At 40.3% G+C, this 22,093-nt stretch overlaps 1 protein-coding gene across 1 annotated transcript; it reads right to left on the reverse strand.

The window, feature by feature from the left end:
* Positions 1–13,272: 13,272 nt before the first annotated feature.
* On the reverse strand, positions 13,273–21,478 carry PPP1R15B (protein phosphatase 1 regulatory subunit 15B). Its single transcript, XM_004329591.4, has 2 exons — positions 19,037–21,478; positions 13,273–16,015 (listed from the first exon to the last, which is right to left on the reverse strand). The coding sequence occupies exons 1-2, from the start codon at positions 21,170–21,172 to the stop codon at positions 15,794–15,796; spliced, it is 2,358 nt and encodes a 785-aa protein (XP_004329639.2). The 5' UTR covers positions 21,173–21,478; the 3' UTR covers positions 13,273–15,793.
* Positions 21,479–22,093: the final 615 nt, after the last annotated feature.

Genomic DNA, 22,093 nt, shown 5'->3' on the forward strand with positions numbered 1-22,093 from the left:
TGACATCCCAGGCAAATTCTATCAAACATTTAGAGAAGAGCTAACACCTATCCTTCTCAAACTCTTCCAAAATATAGCAGAGGAAGGAACACTCCCCAACTCATTCTACGAGGCCATCATCACCCGATACCAAAACCAGACAAAGAAGTCACAAAGAAAGAAAACTACAGGCCAATATCACTGATGAACATAGATGCAAAAAACCTCAACAAAATACTAGCAAACAGAATCCAACAGCACATTAAAAGGATCATACACCATGGTCAAGTGGGGTTTATCCCAGGAATGCAAGGATTCTTCAATATACACAAATCAATCAATGTGATAAAACATATTAACAAACTGAAGGAGAAAAACAATATGATCATCTCAATAGATGCAGAAAAAGCTTTTGACAAAATTCAACACCCATTTATGATAAAAAAAAACCTCCAGAAAGTAGGCATAGAAGAAACTTACCTCAACATAATAAAGGCCATATACGACAAACCCACAGCTAACATCATTCTCAGTGGTGAAAAACTGAAACCATTTCCTCTAAGATCAGGAATAAGACAAGGTTGTCCCTCTCACCACTATTATTCAACATAGTTTTGGAAGTTTTAGCCACAGCAATCAGAGAAGAAAAAGAAATAAAAGGAATACAAATTGGAAAAGAAGAAGTAAAACTGTCACTTTTTGCAGATGACATGATACTATACATAGAGAATCCTAAAGATGCTACCAGAAAACTACTATAGCTAATACAGGATAACAGCAGGATACAAAATTAATGCACAGAAATCTCTTACATTCCTATACACTAATGATGAAAACTCTGAAAGAGAAATTAAGGAAACAATTCCATTTACCATTGCAACAAAAAGAATAAAATGGGCTTCCCTGGTGGCGCAGTGGTTAAGAATCTGCCTGCCAATCCAGGGGACACGGGTTCAAGCCCTGGTCTGGGAAGAATCTACATGCCGCGGAGCAACTAGGCCCCTGAGCCACAACTACTGAGCCTGCGCATCTGGAGCCTGTGCTCTGCAACAAGAGAAGCTGCAATAGTGAGAGGCCCATGCACCGCGATGAAGAGTGGCCCCCACTTGCCGCAACTAGTGAAAGCCCTCACACAGAAATGAAGACCCAACACAGCCATAAATAAATAAATAAATAAATAAATATGTTAAAAACAAGAATAAAATATCTGGGAATAAACCTACCTAAGGAGACAAAAGATTTGTATGCAGAAAACTATAAGACACTGATGAAAGAAATTAAAGATGATACAAACATATAGAGAGATATACCATGTTCTTGGATTGGAAGAATCAACATTGTGAAAATGACTATGCTACCCAAAGCAATCTACAGATTCAATGCAATCCCTATCAAACTATCAATGGCATTTTTCACAGAACTAGAACAAAAATTTCACAATTTGTACAGGAATACAAAAGACCCCTAATAGCCAAAGCAATCTTGAGAAAGAAAAACGGAGCTGGAGGAATCAATCAGTCTCCCAGACTTCAGACTATATTACAAAGCAACAGTAATCAAGACAGTATGGTACTGGCACAAAAACAAATGTAGATCAATGGAACAGGATAGAAAGCCCAGAGATAAACCTACACACATATGATCACCTTATTTTTAATAAAGGAGGCAAGAATATACAATGGAGAAAAGACAGTCTCTTCAATAAGTGGTGCTGGGAAAACTATACAGCTACATATAAAAGAATGAAATTAGAACACTCCCTAACACCATACACAAAAATTAACTCAAAATGGATTAGAGATCTAAATGTAAGACTGGACACTATAAAACTCTTAGAGGAAAACATAGGAAGAACACTCTGTTTTTTTTTTTTTTTTTTTGCAGTACGTGGGCCTCTCACCGTTGTGGCTTCTCCCGTTGCGGAGCACAGGCTCCGGACGCGCAGGCTCAGAGGCCATGGCTCACAGGCCCAGCTGTTCCACGGCATGTGGAACCTTTCTGGACCAGGTCACGAACCCGTGTCCCCTACATCAGCAGGCGGACTCTCAACCACTGTGCCACCAGGGAAGCCCAAAGAATACTCTTTGACATAAATCACAGCAAGTTCTTTTTAGATCCACCTCCCAGAGTAATGGAAGTAAAAACAAAAAATAAACAAATGGGACCTAATGAAACTTAAAAGCTTTTGCAAAGCAAAGGAAAGTACAAACAAGACAAAAAGATGACACTCAGAATGGGAGAAAATATTTGTAAATGAATCAAAGGACAAAGGATTATTCTCCAAAATATATAAACAGCTCATGCAGCTCAATACTAAAAAAAAACCAACACAATCCAAAAATGGGCAGAAGACCTAAATAGACATTTCTCCAAAGACATACAGATGGCCAAGAAGCACATGAAAAGCTGCTCAACATCACTAATTATTAGAGAAATGCACATCAAAACTACAATAAGGTATCACCTCACACCAGTTAGAATGGGCATCATCAGAAAATCTATAAACAACAAATGCTGGAGAGGGTGTGGAGAAAAGGGAACCCTCTTGCACTGTTGTTGGGAATGTACATTGATACAGCCACTATGGAGAACAGTATAAATGTTCCTTAAAAAAACAAAAATAAAATTACCATATGACCCAGCAATCCCACTACTGGGCATATACCCAGAGAAACCATGATTCAAAAAGACACATGCACCCCAATGTTCATTGCAGCACTATTTACAATAAACAGGTCATGGAAGCAACCTAAATGCCCATTGACAGACGAATGGATAAAGAAGATGTGGTACATATATACAATGGAATATTACTCAGCCATAAAAAGGAACGAAATCTGGTCATTTGTAGAGACGTGGATGGATCTACAGACTGTCATACAGAGTGAAGTAAATCAGAAAGAGAAAAACAAATATTGTATATTAATGCATATATGTGGAACCTAGAAAAATGGTACAGATGAACCGGTTTGCAGGGCAGAAATAGAGACACAGATATAGAGAACAAACGTATGGACACCAAGGGGGGAAAGTGGTGGGGGTGTGGGTAGTGGTGGTGGGATGAACTGGGAGACTGGGATTGACATATATACACTAATATGTATAAAATAGATAACTAATAAGAACCTGCTGTATAAAAAATAAATAAAATAAAATCCAAAACGGAAAGAGAAAACATACAGATGGCAAATAAGCACGTGAAAAGATGCTCCACATCATATATCATCAGGGAAATGCAAGGTAAAACAACAATGAGACACCACTCCACACCTATTAGCATGGCCAAAACCCAGAGCACTGACAACATGAAAGGCTGGTGAGGATGTGGAGCAACAGGAACTCTCATCATTGTTGGCGGGAACGCAAAAATGGTGCAGCCACTTCAGAAGACATTTTGGTGCTTTCTTAAAAAACTAAACAGTTTTACCAGATGATCCAGCAATCACACTCCTTGGTATTTATCCAAAAGAAATGAAAACTTATGTTCACACAAAAACCTGCACAGAGATGTGTATAGCAGCTTTATTCATAATTGCCAAACAGAAGCAACCAAAAGATGTCTTTCAGTCCTTCAGTGATGAATAAATAAAATATGGTACATTCAGACAATGGAATATTATTCAAGGCCAAAAAGAAATGAGCTATCAAGCCATGAAAAAAATATGGAGAAACCTCAAATGCATATTACTAAGTCAAAGAAGCCAATCTGAAGAGGATTTCAACGGTAGGACATTCTGCAAAGGTAAAACTATGGAGAAAGTAAAAAGATCAGTGGTGCCAGAGCCTGGGGAAGGGGAAGGAGGGATGAATACGGGGGGTGGGTGCACAGAGGATTTTTTAGGGCAGTGGAACTATTCTGTGTGATACTATTATGGTGGATTCATGTCATTTTACATTTGTCCAAACCCACAGAACGTACAATACTCAGAATGACACTGATGTAAACTGTGGGCTTTAAGTGATTATGACATGTCAGCATAGGTTCATCATTTGTAACAAATGTCCACACTCTGGGGATGCTGATGCTGGGGGAGGCTGTGGATCTGGGGGGCCGGGGGCAGGGGGCATATGGGAAATCTCTGTACCTTCCTCTCAATTTTGCTGTGAACTTTAAACTGTTCTAAAAAATTGTCTTAAAAAAATAATGACAGTAGTGAAGGCAGAAATAAAACAGTCAATTCAACAATTATAGTTGGTGATTTTGATACACCTCTCTCAATAATTGTTAAAATAGCTAGATAGAAAATCAGTGAGTATATAGAGAACTTGAACAGTACTATCAACCAGCTTGACCTAACTGACACATAGAAAACATGTCACCCTGCAACATCAGAACACACTTTTTGGACTTCCCTGGTGGCGCAGTGGTTAAGAATCTACCTGCCAGTGCAGGGGACACGAGTTCAAGCCCTGGTCCAGGAAGATCCCACATGCCACAGAGCAAGTAAGCCCGTGCGCCACAACTACTGAGCCTGCACTCTAGAGCCCGTGAGCTACAACTGCTGAAGCCCGCGCACCTAGAGCCCGTGCTCTGCAACAAGAAAAGCCACCATAATGAGAAGCCCACGCATCGCAATGAAGAGTAGCCCCCACTTGCCACAACTAGAGAAAGCCTGTGTTCAGCAACAAAGACCCAACACAGGGACTGCCGTAGTGGCACAGTGGTTAGGAATCTGCCTGCCAGTGCAGGGGACATGGGTTCGAGCCCTGGTCCAGGAAGATCCCACATGCTGTGGAGCACCTAGACCTGTGTGCAACAACTACTGAGCCCGCGCTATAGAGCCCACGAGCCACAACTACTGAGCCTGCATGCCACAACTACTGAAGCCCGCACACCTAGAGCCCATGCTCCTCAACTAGATAAGCCACCTCTTTGAGAGGCCAGCGCACCACAACGAAGAATAACCCCCACTCACCACAACTAGAGAAGGCCTGCACTCAGCAGCAAGGACCCAATGCAGCCAAAAATAAATAAATTTATTAAAAAAAAAAAAAAAAGACCCAACACAGCCAAAAATAAATTAATTTTTTTAAAAAGCTGGTTTATATTTTTTTTAAAAATACCCTTTTTTGGTCAAATATATATGGAACATTCTATAGGATAGATACATGACTGGGCATAAAATGAGTCTTAATAAATGTAAAAGGATTAATATCAGATCAAGTATGTTCTCTATCCACAGTGCAATTAAATTAGAAATCAACAAGAAATTTTGGAAATTCGCAAATATTTGAAAGTTAACACACTTCAAACATGGTTCATAGAAGAAAGCACAAGGGAAATTTTAGAAAATATCTGGAACTGTATGAAAATGAAAACACAACGTGTAAACACATTTGAGAAGCAGCTAAAGCAGTGTTTATAGGGAAATTTATAGCATTGGGTACTTACATGAGAAGAAAAGAAAGATTTTGAATCAGTGGTTTAAGTTCCACCTTAAGAAATTAGAAAAAGACAATTAAATCAAACCCAAAGAATGTGAAAGAAGGAAAAAGACTACAAATCAGAAATCAGTGGACCAGAACACAAAATAGAGCAAAGTAAAAAAAAAAAAAAAAAAATAGAGAAAAAAATCAATGAAACCAAAAGCTGTTTGGTTTTTTTTTTGCGGTACGCGGGCCTCTCACTGTTGTGGCCTCTCCCGTTGCGGAGCACAGGCTCTGGATGCGCAGGCTCAGTGGCCATGGCTCACGGGCCCAGCCGCTCCGTGGCATGTGGGATCTTCCCAGACCGGGGCACGAACACGTGTCCCTGCATCAGCAGGCAGACTCTCAACCACTGCGCCACCAGGGAAGCCCCAAAAGCTGTTTTTTTTTAAGATCAGTAAAATTGATAAACCTCTTGACAGACTGATAAGAAAGAGAAAAGACATAAATTACCAACATTGAGAATGAAAGAGAAGACATCATCAGTCCTAATGATCAGGCAAGGATGTTTGCTCTCGCTGCTTCTATTCAAAAACGTACTAAAGGGACTTCCCTGGTGGCACCAGTGGTTAAGACTCCATGCTCCCAATTCAGGGAGACCAGGTTAGATCCCTGGTCAAGGAACTAGATCCCACATGCATGCCGCAACTAAGAGTTTGCATGCCGCAAATAAAGAGACAGTGAGCCACAACTAAAGGAGCCCGCCTGCTGCAACTAAGACCCAATGCAACCAAATAAATAAATAAATAAATATTTTTAAAAAAAGAAAACCTGAGGGAATTTTAAAAAATGTACTAAATATCCTAGCCAGTACAATAAGACAAGAAAAAAAGAAATAAAAGACATATAATGTTAATATTCTAAAATGTGATCATCTATGTAAAAAATTTGAAGATCACAGGATACAAGATCAATATACAAAAATAAATACATGTATTTCATATATTTCATAAGTGTATATGAAAATCTATGAAACATTGCTGATAGAAATATTTTAAAACCCAAATAAATGGAGAGATGTAGTGTGCTTATGGATCAGAAGACTCAATATTGCTAAGATGTCAACACTGTAAAGTCAGTCTATAATTTCAGTGCAATCCCATTCAATACCCTAGTAAGTTTGGGAGGTTTTTTGGGTAGAATTAATAAGCTGCTTCTAAAATTCAAAGAGAAATGCAAAGGACCAACAACAGCCAAAACTATTTTGAAAAAGAACAAAGTGATTTCAAGACTTACTATAATGTTAACAGTAATCAAGACATTGTAGCATTTATGTAAGGACAGAGATACAGATCATTGAAATAGAATAGAGGGTCCAGAAATAGACTCAAGTATATTTTCAATTGATTTTTAACAACGGTGCCAAGGTTACCTTTCAACAATTTAATATCTGTGTGCAAAAACATGAGTCTCAACCCTTACTTCATACCATATGCAAAAGTTAACTCAAAATGGATCATTGACTTAAATGTCAGAATTAAAAGCATAAAACTTTCCAGAAAAAAAAATAAGCAAAAATATTTGTGACCTTGGGTTAGGGAAAGATTTATGAGATAGGGCAAAAATTCATCGACCATAGAGGAAAAAATAGATAAATTGGACGTCTGCAAAATTAAAAATATTGCTCTTCAAATGACATTAAGAAAATGAAAAGGCAAGCTACAGACTAAGAAAAAATATTTTACAGACACACACACAACTTGGTTTAAAAAATGGACGAAAGATTTGAACACATATTTTACCATATCATTAAACATCAAGGAAATGAAAATTTACACTAAAATGAGATGTCACTACAAACCCACTAGAATAACTAAACTTAAAAAGATTTACAGCATCAAGTATTGGCAAGGGCATGGAACAACTGGATTCTCATACCGTGCTGCCAAGTGGTACAGCCAGTTTGGAGAACTGGGAGCTTTCTTATAAAGTTAAACACATATATACTTACCATCTGATGCAGCAATATCATTCTTGAATTTATCCAAAAGGAATGAAAATGTATATCCACAGAAACACTTATATGCAAATGTTCATAGCAGCCTTAATCACCATAGCCACAAACTGAAACAAATCAACTGTCTATCTACTAGTTATTGAATAAATAAATCGTGGCATAATCATACAATGGAATACTACTCAGCAGCAGAAAAGAATGGACTGCTGATATACTCAACAGCACAGATGAATATCAAAGCATTACATTGGATAAGAGAAGCCAGACACAGAAAGGTACATACTGTATGTATGACACCATTTTTACAAAATTCCAGAAAAGGTGAAACAGTGATAAAAAGCAGATCAATGGCTGCAAAAAGCTGGAGGTTGGGGAGGTGGTTGAATAGAAATGATCATGAGGGAACTTTCTGGAGTGATGGAAATGCTTTATATTTTTGCTGTGGTAGTGTTTACATGACTGTACACATTTCTCAAAACTCATTGAATTTTACACTTAAAATTGGTGAATTTTATTATATGTAAATTATACCTCAATAAGCTGATTGAAAAAAAAGAAGTCCTTAACCAGGAAAATTGGATACGAATGATACCCTGCCTAAGGAAGAAGTGCCTTTCATAACACTGATCTAATTTCAATAAGCCTCATGCTATCACTTGAAAGATCAGTAATGAAGACATAACATCAACTGATTTAAAACCTTAGGTGTAAAGTCGTCACTAGCCATATTAGCTTCTCAAAAATATCTCAAGTACTAAAAATAAAAATGTTTACATTAGATTATATTACTTTTCACACATTTATTTGCTTCTTTGAAACAAAAGCAATTAAATTAATTTGAATTAATAAATTTCAACCGTTGTGTGGGGTAGGGAAACCTATTCATTGGGAGAAGGAGGCTCTGGAAATTGTCACTTGAGTTAAAAAAAAGTATACTGTGCACCTAAGACATTCTGGTCCCTGTGCTGAGGACCCCTCCGCCAAAGAGGTGACAATCTACAGGAAGAAATGGAATTGCAAACACAATTACAATTCAATGTGATGAACAGTGATAAGAACATGTACAGGGCGCTGTAATACTGAAAAACACAATAATGAGCTCTGAGGATGTAGAGATGGAGTCAGCAGGGAAGCCTTTAGAGGGTAGATGAAACCTGATGACAGAAGGTAAATATTCCCAAGGGACGCTGAGGCGGTTCTATGCCAAATGAAAGGGGTAATAAGGGACACTGGAAAAAATGAAATCTTGCTATTTGTGACAACCTGGATGGACCTCTCGGGCACTGAGCTAAATGAAATGTCAGTATACTCTCTCTTATGTGTGGAATCTAAAACAACAACAACAACTAGACAAACAAAAACAAGCTCAAAGATCCAGATAACTGATTGATTTTTGCCAGAGACTAAGTGGGGGTGGGGGTGGGAGAAATGGGTGAGCCGTTGTTGTTGTTTTTGTTTAGTTTAAATAAATTTAATTTTTTAATGACTGAATGAGAAAAAGGGGAAAAAGAAGGGACATTAGCTAACGTAACTGTCATCCCATCTGGAACAACCTGGGAAATTAATTGCAAGAATATGCACCTGCTTCAACCCTATGACTTCCCAGCAGGACTTTTCTTCTGTAATTCAATATTATTCTAAAAGTATTGCCACCTCTCAGGCAGTACTGGGTTACACCCCCCAGGCCAATCAAGCTGTGACTTTCAGTAGGTTGTCCTGGGGAAGGGAATTTGTTCAGAGGTGAATATCTAGAAAATATGGCAAACAGAAATAAAAAACAAACAAAAAACTCCCATGTAAATTCCTGAAAGTACAAAAACATGCCTACCTTCCCTACTCAGAAACAAAAGAAAGGAAAAGCACCACAATAATACAGTTGAAAGGTGCCTCAGTCACTGCAGGCACAGGAAAATTGTATGCAAACATGTAATGGCCTCCATTCTGCACACCTGGAAGCAGATCGGAGCAGCCCCTTGGAGCCAATACCAAACCTACCAAAGAGCAGTCCTGGATATCCACCTGGCCTTGGCTACTAGCTCTAAGAGGGAAACAGGTAACACCAGCACAAACCCCAGACCAATAGTTCTTGAGGCTCTTTTCCTCTTTCTACGCCAGTTGCATGTGTAATTCTGTAATCAGGCACAGTGAGACCCCATGCTCCGAGCGATGTGGCACCCTCTCTCCTCTCATTGAGAATGAGTGCCCTGATGCACAGGAATGCAATAGAAAACTGAATGCTGAACAAATAGTTAAGTGAGATAAAACCCTAACTAGAAAAACCCTAATACAAAACCCCGGCAAATATCCATACATCAGCCTCCTATATCTCACCTCCAATCTCCTAAATCGTCGTATTCATTTTATTATTCCTCCATGTGGATCAGGAAGAATCAATTCATTTATTTGTGTTCAAATACACTTCTTGGTTCTCCCATAAGGAACAGCCCCCATTGATGGGTAGTTACCACTGAAAGGTGGAGTCACAATGGGCCAGGCAGGCCTAGAATGGGCACAGCAGGGCAGTTGCCATCTTGTTTATACACCAAGGGAATGACCTCTAAGCAAGCAACAGCCATCAGATTAGTAATAAAAGGAATCTGTCAGGCACTCCGAGATGGCAAGTCACACCATCTGGTGGAATCAACAGTGCATCTCTAGAAACTCAAAGCCAACCTGCCGAAAAAGGAGTAGAACTGAAATTTCTGGTGTGGTGGGAAAAATACTTTGGTACTCTAGTACAATACTTTGGTACTCTTTCATTCTGGAAAAGAAAGGTCTCAGCTGATTTGCTCACATATTAACTTCATAAATTAACATGCACCTTGTTAATGACACTCAACTTAATTGATGCGGTATCCCTAAGCACAAATTTCAATTACAATTGAAATTTGTAATTACATTCTACAAATTTAGAGCTTACTACAGCTTCTCCCTAAGGACCCCTCAGTTCTGTGATTCCGTATCATCTACGGCTGAGGCACATTGGATTCTAATCAGACATGGCTGTGCTGACGAACTCTCAGTAAAGGCTATATGGGAACTCACTTTAGGAAAAGTTATTAACTCATTCAACAAATATCTGTTGACTATCTATAATGTGCCAGCAACAGTCCTAGGCTGTGAATATAATTTTAAAAGGTAAAGATAGTGGGAAAAAGGGGTTGGAGGGTAGGGTGGTCAGAGGTCTCTTGGAGATGATATTTGAGATCCAAACAGTCTTCTCATGATGAAATTTGTTTTTAAAAACAACCATTCCAGAACATATATCTAGATGAGCCTTTTTCAAAATTCTTTTGGGACTTCTCTCTGGTTTTTGCCTTCAAAGCCAGTGTGTGAAGCCCATTAGGAAAAACAGGCTTACCTCAAAGCAGCATAATCCAGCTTTAGTACCACCTCTTTCTTTGACCCTAAACATCTTTGGGATATTTCTTGAAGTTAATCCAGTCTCAGTGTATATAACCTAGCATTCTGGTGGGGAAATGTGCAATAAGTGTCTTCTTGATGGATAGTATCGCTAATGAACACACCTCTGGCAACTGTGCTGTTCTTTTGCTGTGAAAGTCCTCATCCCTCTTCTTCTAGGTAAGGATCTATGAAACAGTAGTGAAAATAGCAAACAAAGGCAGGAGGAAAGTGGCAGAAAAGGATAGTACTGAGACAAAGGGAGGGGTAATGGATTAAAGAACAAAACCTGAACAATCGCTCCAAAGCGTCTTCATAGTTCAGCTTTCTAGACCTATGTTCTCATTAGATCTCCAGGGTATCCTCTCCGTGGGTCAAGCAACCCACTTTCCATAAATCTAGTTTCCGCTATCTTTCCCTGGTGAAATTAAGGAGTCGGCCGATGGTAAAACAATGATGTGACTCAAACTGTTACACAGCACTACCACCTCCACCGTGTTCTCCATTCCACATGTAGAATTATTTCTAACTTCCCTGATGTCAAAACTGTCACTAATACGTATTAATTGAAAGCATTATAGGTCTTGTATGAATCCTCAAAGTGAGCAGGGTTAGATCTATTTATCCTATTTATTACACCTATTTTTGCAGAGCTTGATATCATGCTTCCTTTGTATTTTAAAGTCATAATTAACCAATAAAAACTTAGTCTCAATGGAGCAAATCCAGGCAGAAAAAGACTTTTTTTGTATTGACCAAAGCATTCAACTAAGTCCATAAGAATCCTGAGAAACAATGTAGATATATTCCAAATAGCCAACATTCGTGTCATAATCAGTTGAATGAAGAAATATCAAAACCTCTTCATGCACATAAAAAGAAATTAAGTCTCTTAGCTCAAAGAGGTATGCTGAGCAACGTACTTACTCTTTAGAATGTACCAGATGTCTTTATATCTCTGTATTACTTTTATAAATAACATGAGATAAAAATGAAGATATTTTTATTTTTAAAAGGTACATAAAGGAGGGTCCAAAGGAAGTCTCCAAATGAGACCAACAAACTCCCAAATCTGTGTGTAACTATCAACATTTCTGAGGTCAGCAATTAAATATTTGCTTTAAACTTTCTATTAAAGTAGAACAAAAAAGAAACACAGCACAACTTCTATAGGGATATTGGGATAGTCATTAACAATAAATCTGGCTTGGTGTAAACATGACTATTATTATATTTTCTCCCCTTCCTGGGGAGACATAGCCAAAAATGCTTAAATTAACCCCAAGATGGTAATAGAAGTATAACCTGGGCCATCAATTCAATCTGTACTCAACATTGATTTATCTGCAACTAAATGTTAATTTCTTTCTAGTTCAGAAATACACCTTTAATAACTTTTCAATAGCTTGGAAGATCCAAATGCCTAAATTAAGAATGCTATTATGCCTTAGTCCATGAACAGGCTTGCTATAGCCCAAATGTCTTTTTTTCAGGATAAGAAGTTTGTTTTTTCTGATGTTACCATCACATTTATTCAATATCATGAGGTAACATCATGACTTACAAATACCATGGTTATCATTAATATTAATGCACAAAATAAAGAAACCGAATTCCCTGATACTTAGTAGAAACACTATGCTATTCCCAGAATATGAATTTACTGCTTCTGTGAATACTATTTTACTGTTGTTTTTTTTTAAAATAAACTTGTTTTTATTTTTGGCTGTATTGGGTCTTCATTGCGGTGCATGGGCTTCTCATTGCGGTGGCTTCTCTCATTGTAGAGGACGGGCTCCAGGTGGGAGGGCCTCAGTAGTTGTGGCGGTGTGAGGGCCTCAGTAGTTGTGGCGCACAGGCTCAGTTGCTCCGTGGCATATGGGGTCTTCCCGGCCCAGGGCTTGAACTTGTGTCCCCTGCATTGGCAGGAGGATTCTTAACCACTGCACCACTAGGGAAGCCCACAATTTTACTGTTTTCTTTGCAGAAGAAATACATAGTTGGGGCCAATTTTAGAATCAAACCCCCATTCTCCAAGAAGGGCATTTCATACGCTAAGAACTAAATTCTTTTTTCTAATACCAAAATGTGGTTTACAATTATATTTATTCCCTTACCATTCCTTCCACTTCAGTTAGTTGTGGTGTAATTTCCATGTCACATAACCTTTTTTTTTTTTTTTTGCGGTACGCGGGCCTTTCACCGTTGTGGCCTCTCCCGTTGCGGAGCGCAGGCTCAGCGGCCATGGCTCATGGGCCCAGCCGTTCCATGGCACCTGGGATCCTCCCGGACGGGGGCACGAACCTGCGCCCCCTGCATCGGCAGGCGGACTCTCAACCACTGCGCCACCAGGGAAGCCCCACATAACCTTTTTAAACCACATAAATTTGTGCAGCACCTTTAAAGTTTACAGTGCTTCTACAAAAACACCTGATTTAATTCTGGAAATCCTGCTCAGTAATACTGAAAATAATGTAAAATACAATATAAAATTGAACCAAAATATCTTGTAACATTTAAAAATTGCAAATATATTTATTACAATTTACAGATTAGCTAACAGTTATATACACAAATATAATTTTAGCTATAAAGTCCCAACAAACTGGTTACATTTAAATCATTGGATCTGTAGAAGCCAATTTAGATGTCTTCTAGTCCCCTAACTTCACCTTCCTTAAATTATAAAAAAATAAAATCTGATAGTTTTGATTTCAAGTTAAAGATGACGAGATGGTGTTATCACATTTGAACACTCAGAAAAGGAAATTTTACTTGTCTGCACAAAGCCTTTCATATGCTACATTGCTACTTAAAGCACCATCGCAAGACTTTTAGGTGTGTAAAATGTTCAGTTAAAACTTCCAAGGATTTTAAGACTGAAGGTTTAACTTTGTTCTAACAACTAGAATCAGAATGAAACTGGTAAGAATTCTGTTTCTTCCCTTGTCCAACTTTAAAATGGTCCCTTTTGTCCTTATCACCGCCTGATCACTTCTTTTAAAGGAGGGTAGTAAATGGGAGAACTCTTCACCAAGCTTTTACGTATTTGGTAGTGAGGCTGGAATCTCAAGGGAATAATTCTCCAAAATCCAGTAAATGTAAAGATATCCCATTATTTTCATACATGCAGAGGTGCAAGATTTCAGAAACACAAAACACAACCTAAGTCTCTGAAAACAGTATACTTCAGTCTGGTTTTAAAAGAATGCCTACACATTTTCAAAGTTTTCTTTTCAAGGCAAGTGACACCTTCTTTCCAACTGACACAGCTGGTGTTTGAAACTTAGCTTATTTCCATGTTGTTACACCAGACTCTATAAATGCATTCCCTGTGATTACCTAAAATGCAGGGGCACAAACCACATTGAAGAAGGGCTCTGCAAAAATCTGACTTTTACTTGTACTCTCAGTGTGTTTAAGTATGAATATATATATACATATTAACACTAGAGGCAGTTCTTAGAGCAACCCAAACAAATAAAATAATGACCAGGTAGATTATAAACTGAGGTAGTAACCCTGCAAGCACTTCTGATGAAAAATTTGTCCCCACTCTGAAACAAGTTCAAAATTAAGAGGTCATCTATTCTATTCATGTTTTCCATTACCTGTGACAGGAGGCACATGAAACAAAAATAGACCATTAAGGAGTTGGTTAACATTCCCTCAACCTAACAAATGCACACCATGTAGAACTAGCTAAATAAACCAAACGCAATCAGTCACTGCAAAAACAGTCTGCTTTGGAAAATGAACATTGTCACTTTTGTTTATTAAAGATATCAGCTTTTTTCAAGTGGAAAAAAAAACAAAAGTAAACTTTGGGCTGAAGATATTAAGACTTTCTGTTTGTTAAAACTATAGTTCTTTCCTGAAACTATAGGCCTTGCCATTACTTCTCTCACTATTAAAAAAGGAGAACACAATAAACTTGGATATTGACTGAAGTCTACATTTTACATTTCAAACTGGAAAGTTAAGAACTGTCCATTTCCAAGTTCACAGTGCCATCCCGACAGGTTTTAAAAGTGACGGTGCTGAGGCATATTAATAACACTGGTTTTCTTTTGAGAGCACATACAACAAGACCAAATTGCTCTGAGATGTCTCCTATCTTCTTCCTAGGAAAATTCTAAGCTTTTAAATTTAAAAGCAACTATGATGCAATTATTACTTCGGGAGTCTTTTACAACAATTTCTACCTACTGAAGACACAAAGAACCACCCAAGTGGGAACTATAATAACATATACAGAACCTTCTTCAAAAAAGAGTTTGCACAGAAATTAAGTATATCAGATGTTAAAATTTGGCAGAAATATGCAGCTTTCCCAAAGTAACAGAAAGTACTGCACATATAGGTTTTGTGGCAGTTCTTGGAAATATCCTAGGTAGAGCTTAATCTAGAAATAAAAACCCACCACATATTTTCAACCAGTCATTTTTAGAAAGAAAGAAAAAAACCCACAATGACACAAGATAATGTACTTTAAGTTGGTAGTATATACAAGATTATTTTCTTAGCCTTGAAGTAGAAGGGCCAAATTACTGAAATAAAAAAATATAGAGAAAACATAACAGCCCATTAATTTCAGAATGTTCAGAGGGAAAAAAGAGCCCAAAGTTTTTAGACAGGTACACGTAATTTAAATTAGAATGAAAAATGGGCTTCAAACCCTATAAATATTGTTTCCCAAGAAAATAAGTTTTCAAAGTGCAAAATTACACCTTAAGAGGTCCCCTTTTCACTTCAGCAAGCAAACAACATTCAAAAACAACTCCAACTGAACAAAAAAGGAGGATTAGAAATCACACCATCTCATCCTTCATTTTCAGGGCTTGGCTTCACACCTGTACATTTCTGAGTGGGATATGTTGCAAAAAATATATACTAAACTAGGTCACTGGATCCAAGTTGCATATCCTCTAAGAAAAAAGTCAAAGGACAGCTGCCAATTTTTGTTTTTAAAAGAAACCTCTCAAGTAAGAGGTAGTGTTTGCTAAGGCCAGAGGCTGTCACATCATCTTAACATTGCTCGAAAACATTAAGTCCTTTGAAGCACATTTCCTGGAGTCTATTAAACATTTTTTCTCTGTGCTCAAATGTCAAGCAGTATCCAATAGCGTCTTCTGTTTCTTGAATTCGTTTCTGGAATCTGCATCCATCCCGTGCAAATTCTTCCCATGGTCCTTTTCGATCCTCATCACCACTTATATAATACTCAGTAACTTCTTCAAGGAAGGTTACCTATAAAGATATAGACTAATTTTAATCTCAAATATAACAGAAGCAAAAGGAAGGAATGAAGGGAGGAAGAAAGGGCGGGAGGGAGGAAAGAAGGAAGGGTTCTAACTGACTAGATGGCACCTGAATAAAACAGTGGGCAAATGTCCCTTTAATTCCTTTCTCTTTCTCCCTCTCTCTCTCTCTCTCTCTCTCTCTCTCTCTCTCTCTCTCTCACACACACACACACACACACACACACACACACACACACAACACACACACAAACACACACACACACAGTCCCATCCCGCATCCATTATCCGGTCAACCCCAGACTACCCCCAATCCAGATGGGTAAGTGAAATTCTCCTGATGTTATTAATCTTTACTTTTTTTTAATCTTTAGGGAAATCAATTCTGTGATACTTTTCCAAATGACACATGTTTCCAAACAAAGTATTTCAGAAATATATTCCTGGAGTCAATGCTTTTATTACAACACAAAAGCTTTAACAAGATCGTCACTTATTTCTATTCTTCCTTTTTCCAAAAAAATTTCACTTTTCAGTGCTTTCCAATTCTTGAATCATAAATATGTAGTATTATTCTTATATTATTACTTTTGTAAAAAGAATACGGAAGAGAGTTACTTAATAAACAAACTGCAGCAAAATTAACGTATCTTTAAAGTTATGTTACTATAAGAGAGACTGTAAAGATAAAAACCCTCTTTGTATTCCTCAATATGCTATCACTACATATACATGAAATTGAGAATATTACAATATACATGATCACATGGAGTGACAGTCTCTTTTAATCCCTACTTAATTTCTAATATAGAAGTTTTTCTTTTTTATCAAACACCAAAAGTAAAAACTTGTTTTAAAATACGTTCAATAGTTACATCAGCTAATCCCACCGTGACCTACTACTTTCATTCCCTTTACATCAGGCCAAGGAATGCCCCCGAGGACAATTAGTAGGTATGTAATACCTTAAAAGTTATTGCATTCTAGTGTTACTCATTGTGTCACCAAGATAAATAACAACAACAAACATTTATATAGTGGTTATCATATGCCAGGCTCTTTTCAAAGTACTTAGGAATTTTTATCTCACTTCATCATCATATCAACCCTATGGGGTATGTATTACTATCATCTCCATTGTACAGATAAGGAAATCAAGGTAGGTAGGTTAACTGACCTGTTCAAATCACACAGCTTCTATGGGTGCGTAAGGATTCAAACCCTGAGTCTGGCTCCACAATCTGCACAATGTTATGCCATGACACAAAGCATTTTAAACTCCCAGATCTGAAAGCCTCATTCTAAGAAGTAGGCACTATCCATTATTCCCGTATACCTAAAGAATGGCATGTAGTCAAAGGCTATAATTTTACCATATCGCAGACAAAATCTTTTATAAATGTTGCTTCTAGTTCATAGTAATAGCTGAGACACAGCTACTTGACTCATCTCAGTCTTATTCAATGAGCAAGCTAAAATGAGGCATGAGATTGGCCTGAGGTCCCTGAACAAGAAAGAGCTACCATTTTAAAGTCAAGGCAACTAACTGTGAGTTTTATCTCCTCACCTCATTTAAACCGTGCAATAATTCATACAATAGTTCTTCTTATTATTATTACTTCCATAAGATAAATAAATGAATCAAAGCCATGAGAGGTCAAGTTACTTCCTAGCTCTGGCTGTCTTCTCAAATCTCTTGGCCCTAACTACTCAGGAGTGGGGAACAAAGGTCTCCAGGTGCCAAGTGCTCGTTCCATTGCTCCATTTCGCTTCTTATCTATTCACTAAATAGGTCATTTTGTCAGGGACCCTTTAAAAATATAGAGAAAAACTCTTTGATGACAGCATTTACAAAAGTGTAAACTGAAATTTAATTTTTAATATGCCTTATTCTGCTTCTATGGCTAAGACATAAGATTACCACCATTTAGGGACATTTTCTACCCCTGGAAGAGTTTCAAAGTATTAAGCTGGTCACTTGGAGACAGTGGATGGTTCTTTCCACTTGAAACTTTGATTCTGCTGAATCTGAGGTCAATAATAATTTACCTACACCTTTCTCTTTCCAAATATAAGTAAAGAAGAAACTTTCCCTTCACAATAAAAGATACCCTGTGTGTCTGGGGGGGATCACTCTGCAATTAATAACTTCAGTTGAATAAACAATAGAGAAAAAAAAAAAGCAATTCAAAAGACTCCCAAAATAAGGTTAACTTGACAATGTGTTGAAAGAGTAAAATAAAATGCTCCATGAAGTTTTAAGACTAGTCTGGGAATAGGAAGCAACTACTCAAGAAAACCAAATAAATGACCATCATTGTTACAAATGATTATTAACCTGTAGCTGGCCAATGATAACTAGTAATACTTTCTCAAGAAAAGGCAACACTATTTTCTGTATTGTTTTTGACTGTCAATCAAAATCCCAAATGTCCAAAAGTTTTTAATACTGAAATTAGTATTTTCTTTCATGGCAAAGAACCAGACAAATATGACTTGCTACTTGGTACCATCATCCCTTTGGGTTCTAACGGACAGGAATGAAGACACTGTTATCATGTAACTACAACACTAAGTGTCTGCAAACACCATTTAAACCATTTATTTATTACCATTTAAAACTCTATGGCTATAATAGGACCTTCTCAATCTCTAGAATTAAATCGTGTACACACAAGGTTTAATTTTTCTGTTTCTTAAAAAAAAGTGCAAAGTTTAAGCTTGGAGGAAAACAGCCCAGAGCTGCCAATCCAAAAGAAAACAGCACCTTCGAGCTAACATCTATACAATGGCACCTTCAATTCAGACAGGAACAACACTCTAATGAGGGAAGTGGCGGGGGGGGGGGGGGGGGGGGGGGCTGGCTCATTTCTCAATCCAAGTGTATGAGCTTGCAGTCTTTCCTCAAAAATATGCACTATTATGCCTCCAGGAAAGTCATGCTGATATCCTTAACCACATCAGAACAGGCAATACAAATTATCAGGCATGTTAAAAGAAAGAAACAAACCTTTTTTCTCTGGATATGTGTGTGTCTTGCTCCAGAAAGAACCCCACCCTGTACCAAGTCTGGACATTCACTTTTTCGGCTCCCTGACAGTTGTACCTTACAGGAAAGTAAGCTGTGACACTCAGAAATGGCCACAATAGACTCAGACGGCCTCTCTGAGGCTCGACAGCCTTTCCAATTTTTCCCTGATGTTTGAAAAGGAGCCTTAAAATTTAGAAGGTTGTAGGGGTCATCGGAATTACAGAAAGAATTCCACAGTTTGAGACTCTCTGCTTCATCTGCACTAGATTCCCAGTCATCTTCTTCCCCAGAATTATGGTCAGGAGACTCAGGAAGGCTTGCAGTCCAGGGAGGATTTTCTAGATTAGACTTCTCAGACAAATCCGTCTCTGAGTCAGAAGGGTCTCTGGGAAGAATTTTGGCAGCAGTCTGAATTGTTGCTGTGAAGTTTTGGGGATTATAAGGATCGACACTATAGAAAGAGTTCCAAAGGTGGAGCCCTTCTGAGTCTTGTTCAAGGTCTGATTCTGAGAGTGAGCTATCGCTATCAAAACCATCATCCTCAGCGTCGTCATCCCAATCCTCACCTTCTGAATCAGAACTTGTTTCCAGGTCACAGGCTGCACCTCCCAAAATGTAATCTATCAATTTGTTGCTACAGGCTGGCCTGGCAGAAATGGGAAGGTCATCGTCTATGTCTGAGGAGTCAATTACACTTATTTGGTCCTCTCCAGGCTCCTGCTCCGTAGGAACCTCACAAGATAGACAGCCTTCCGAGGTGCCCTGTCTCTCCAAAGCAAGGGGAACCTCTGTAGTCAACAATTCTACCTTCTCCTCAGTGGGTTCCTGAGCGGTGCCGGGAACGGCTCCAGCAGCGGGAACACACTGTGTTGCACTATCTCTGCGGTGCTTCAGATCCATCCGGAGCAGGCTGTGCTCTTCCTCCAGGCTGTGGTAGCCATGATCTTGGTCAGGGGTGGGTAACGCTTGGCCCTTGCTGGCCTGCTGAAGGAACTCCAGCCGCTTCATGCGAAGATGGTGGATTTCGGGCAGCCCTTCTCTAGAGAGAGGCGCACATCCCTGCAACGAGACGCAAGCCATCTCCGCGTTGAGCGGCTGGGGATGAGACGGGACCTCATCCAGGCAGCCGCTTTCTGGGCTCAGCGCCTGGAAATCGACCAGCTCGCCACTTCTAACGCTGCTCTGATAGCTCAGCTCTACCCGGGGCAGGCAGTCCAGATAGGAGGGGTTCAGCAAATAGGAGACGACGTTGGCACTGCTTAAGCGCTGAACGTTGAGAGGCCCGGAGGGCGAAGGGCCAAGTTCCCGGCCGGAGAACAGATTGGCTTGGAGCTCCACTCCCCACAGCTGCTGCTCTAGGAGAAAAGCGTGGGCTGCGGAGTCCAAAGTTCCTCCCTTGGCTTTAAGTTCCAATTTTAGATCTGAGGACGAGCACTGCCAGTGGATGCCCTCCTCTAGCCAATCGAGGGGAACGGCGGCCGCGTCAGCCGAGGGGTCTAGCCGCAGCGAACTCAGAGATTTCGGCGCTGTGGGGGCGTCGGGTTCTTCCCGGGCCCTCAGGGCTCTCAGCACGCCGTAGCCTCCAGCAAAATCTAGCCATCTGGTCGGAATCATCCCACCGAAAAGCTGGCTCCAGATTAGCAGCTTCTGAAGCAAGCCGGGGAGCGGCGCAAAGAGCTGGGAAAGCAGCTGCATCCACGAGCTGCGCCGAGCCTCAGGCGGGGGACAAGAAGCCAGTTTGAGATCCCCGGAGTATTCCGGGGCAGGAGGTGCGGGGAACTTGGAAGTGCCTGGTCGCGAGCGCCGAGGGAAGAAGAAGGGCAGCCGGAACCGGGAGTCCGCCCGCGGGGCGGCCCGTTTCCGCGATGCGTCTGCTGCCGGCTCCATCTCCGCGTTCTCGGCAAGTCTCTGAGGGAGGAAAGCGGAGCTCAGCGGCGGGCGGCCGGGAGGGACTCCAAAAGGCCTACAGAGTCTCAGCCTTGCCCAGCGGCGGAGTTGATGCCCCAGGCCGATCCCCGGGCCAACAGAAGAGCCACAGAGGAGAGCGGCTTCGGCCGCGGGCGGCAGACCACAGTCCGGAACGGCGGGCACAGGACGCGGCGGCCGAGGCGACATCCATCCTGGCGGAAAGGAGGTGTCCTAGTCCTCTCCAGCCCTCTCCACCATAGATAGAAGCCCTTCCGCGGCGTCGGCGGCGGCGGCGGCGACTTGCCAGGAGAGACTGACCGTGGAAAAGCCCCTCAGCTAAGCGACCCCGGAAGGGCTGGGCCGGCTGGCTGGTGGAAGCGAAGCTCAAAATGGCCGCAGGGCCAGCGCCGAAGCAGGACGCCTCCAAGCAAGCGGACGAGACGAAGGAGGGCGGACGGCTACGCCACCAGCTCAGGGCCACCGAACGTCACTCGCAGGATCAGGCGGGCGGGCCTTTCCGCCCTCTTCCTTGTGGCCTCTGATTGGCCTAGCTCAGGTCCCTGTCGGCTTCCTTACTCTCGGTAGACGCAGCTCGCGCGAGGGAGATTGCATCAGCCAGGCCCAGCACTACGCGTGCGCACTTGCTGCTCGGCGGTCGCCTAGGAAACCGCCCCCTCCAGCCCCTCCTCCCCGCCCTTTGGGCCAAAGGGAGCGGCTTAAAGAGGTGGAGAATTCCCTGGAAGCCTTTTAACGGCCTAATACACACCCAAGTGTATACAGATACCTTAGCCTTGCATATATCTAGGCAACACTGGGGTTCCAGTGTTGTTGAGTGCTAAGTAGATCATCAACCTAAGATCTTAGTATAATAAAAGTTGGGAAATGCTGTGTAGATACATATCTGGTGTTAACACTAGTAATGTGGAGTGATTAATAAGTCCTAAGTGAAAAATGAATCATTATGCATTCCTGCCCCCTCGGTTTTAGGGTTTTTAACCAACGGTTTAGCTCTACCTAGGATCTAGCTTTGGGGTCTTTCAGCATCCAACCCACATATGTCTCATAAAAAAGTGAACTCATGTTTCTCAGGTGGTGTCCCTGTTAGACAATTCCCTCGGTGGGGCAAAC

Source organism: Tursiops truncatus, chromosome 1, assembly GCF_011762595.2.
Source record: "Tursiops truncatus isolate mTurTru1 chromosome 1, mTurTru1.mat.Y, whole genome shotgun sequence".
Taxonomy (NCBI): Eukaryota; Metazoa; Chordata; class Mammalia; order Artiodactyla; family Delphinidae; genus Tursiops; species Tursiops truncatus.

Coding starts and splice junctions, on each gene's coding strand:
- PPP1R15B (XM_004329591.4), bottom strand. CDS start 21,172: ATGTCGCCTCGGCCGCCGCGTCCTGTGCCCGCCGTTCCGGACTGTGGT. Junction 16,016..19,036: donor CACATATCCAGAGAAAAAAG/GTTTGTTTCTTT, acceptor ATATCTTTATAG/GTAACCTTCCTTGAAGAAGT.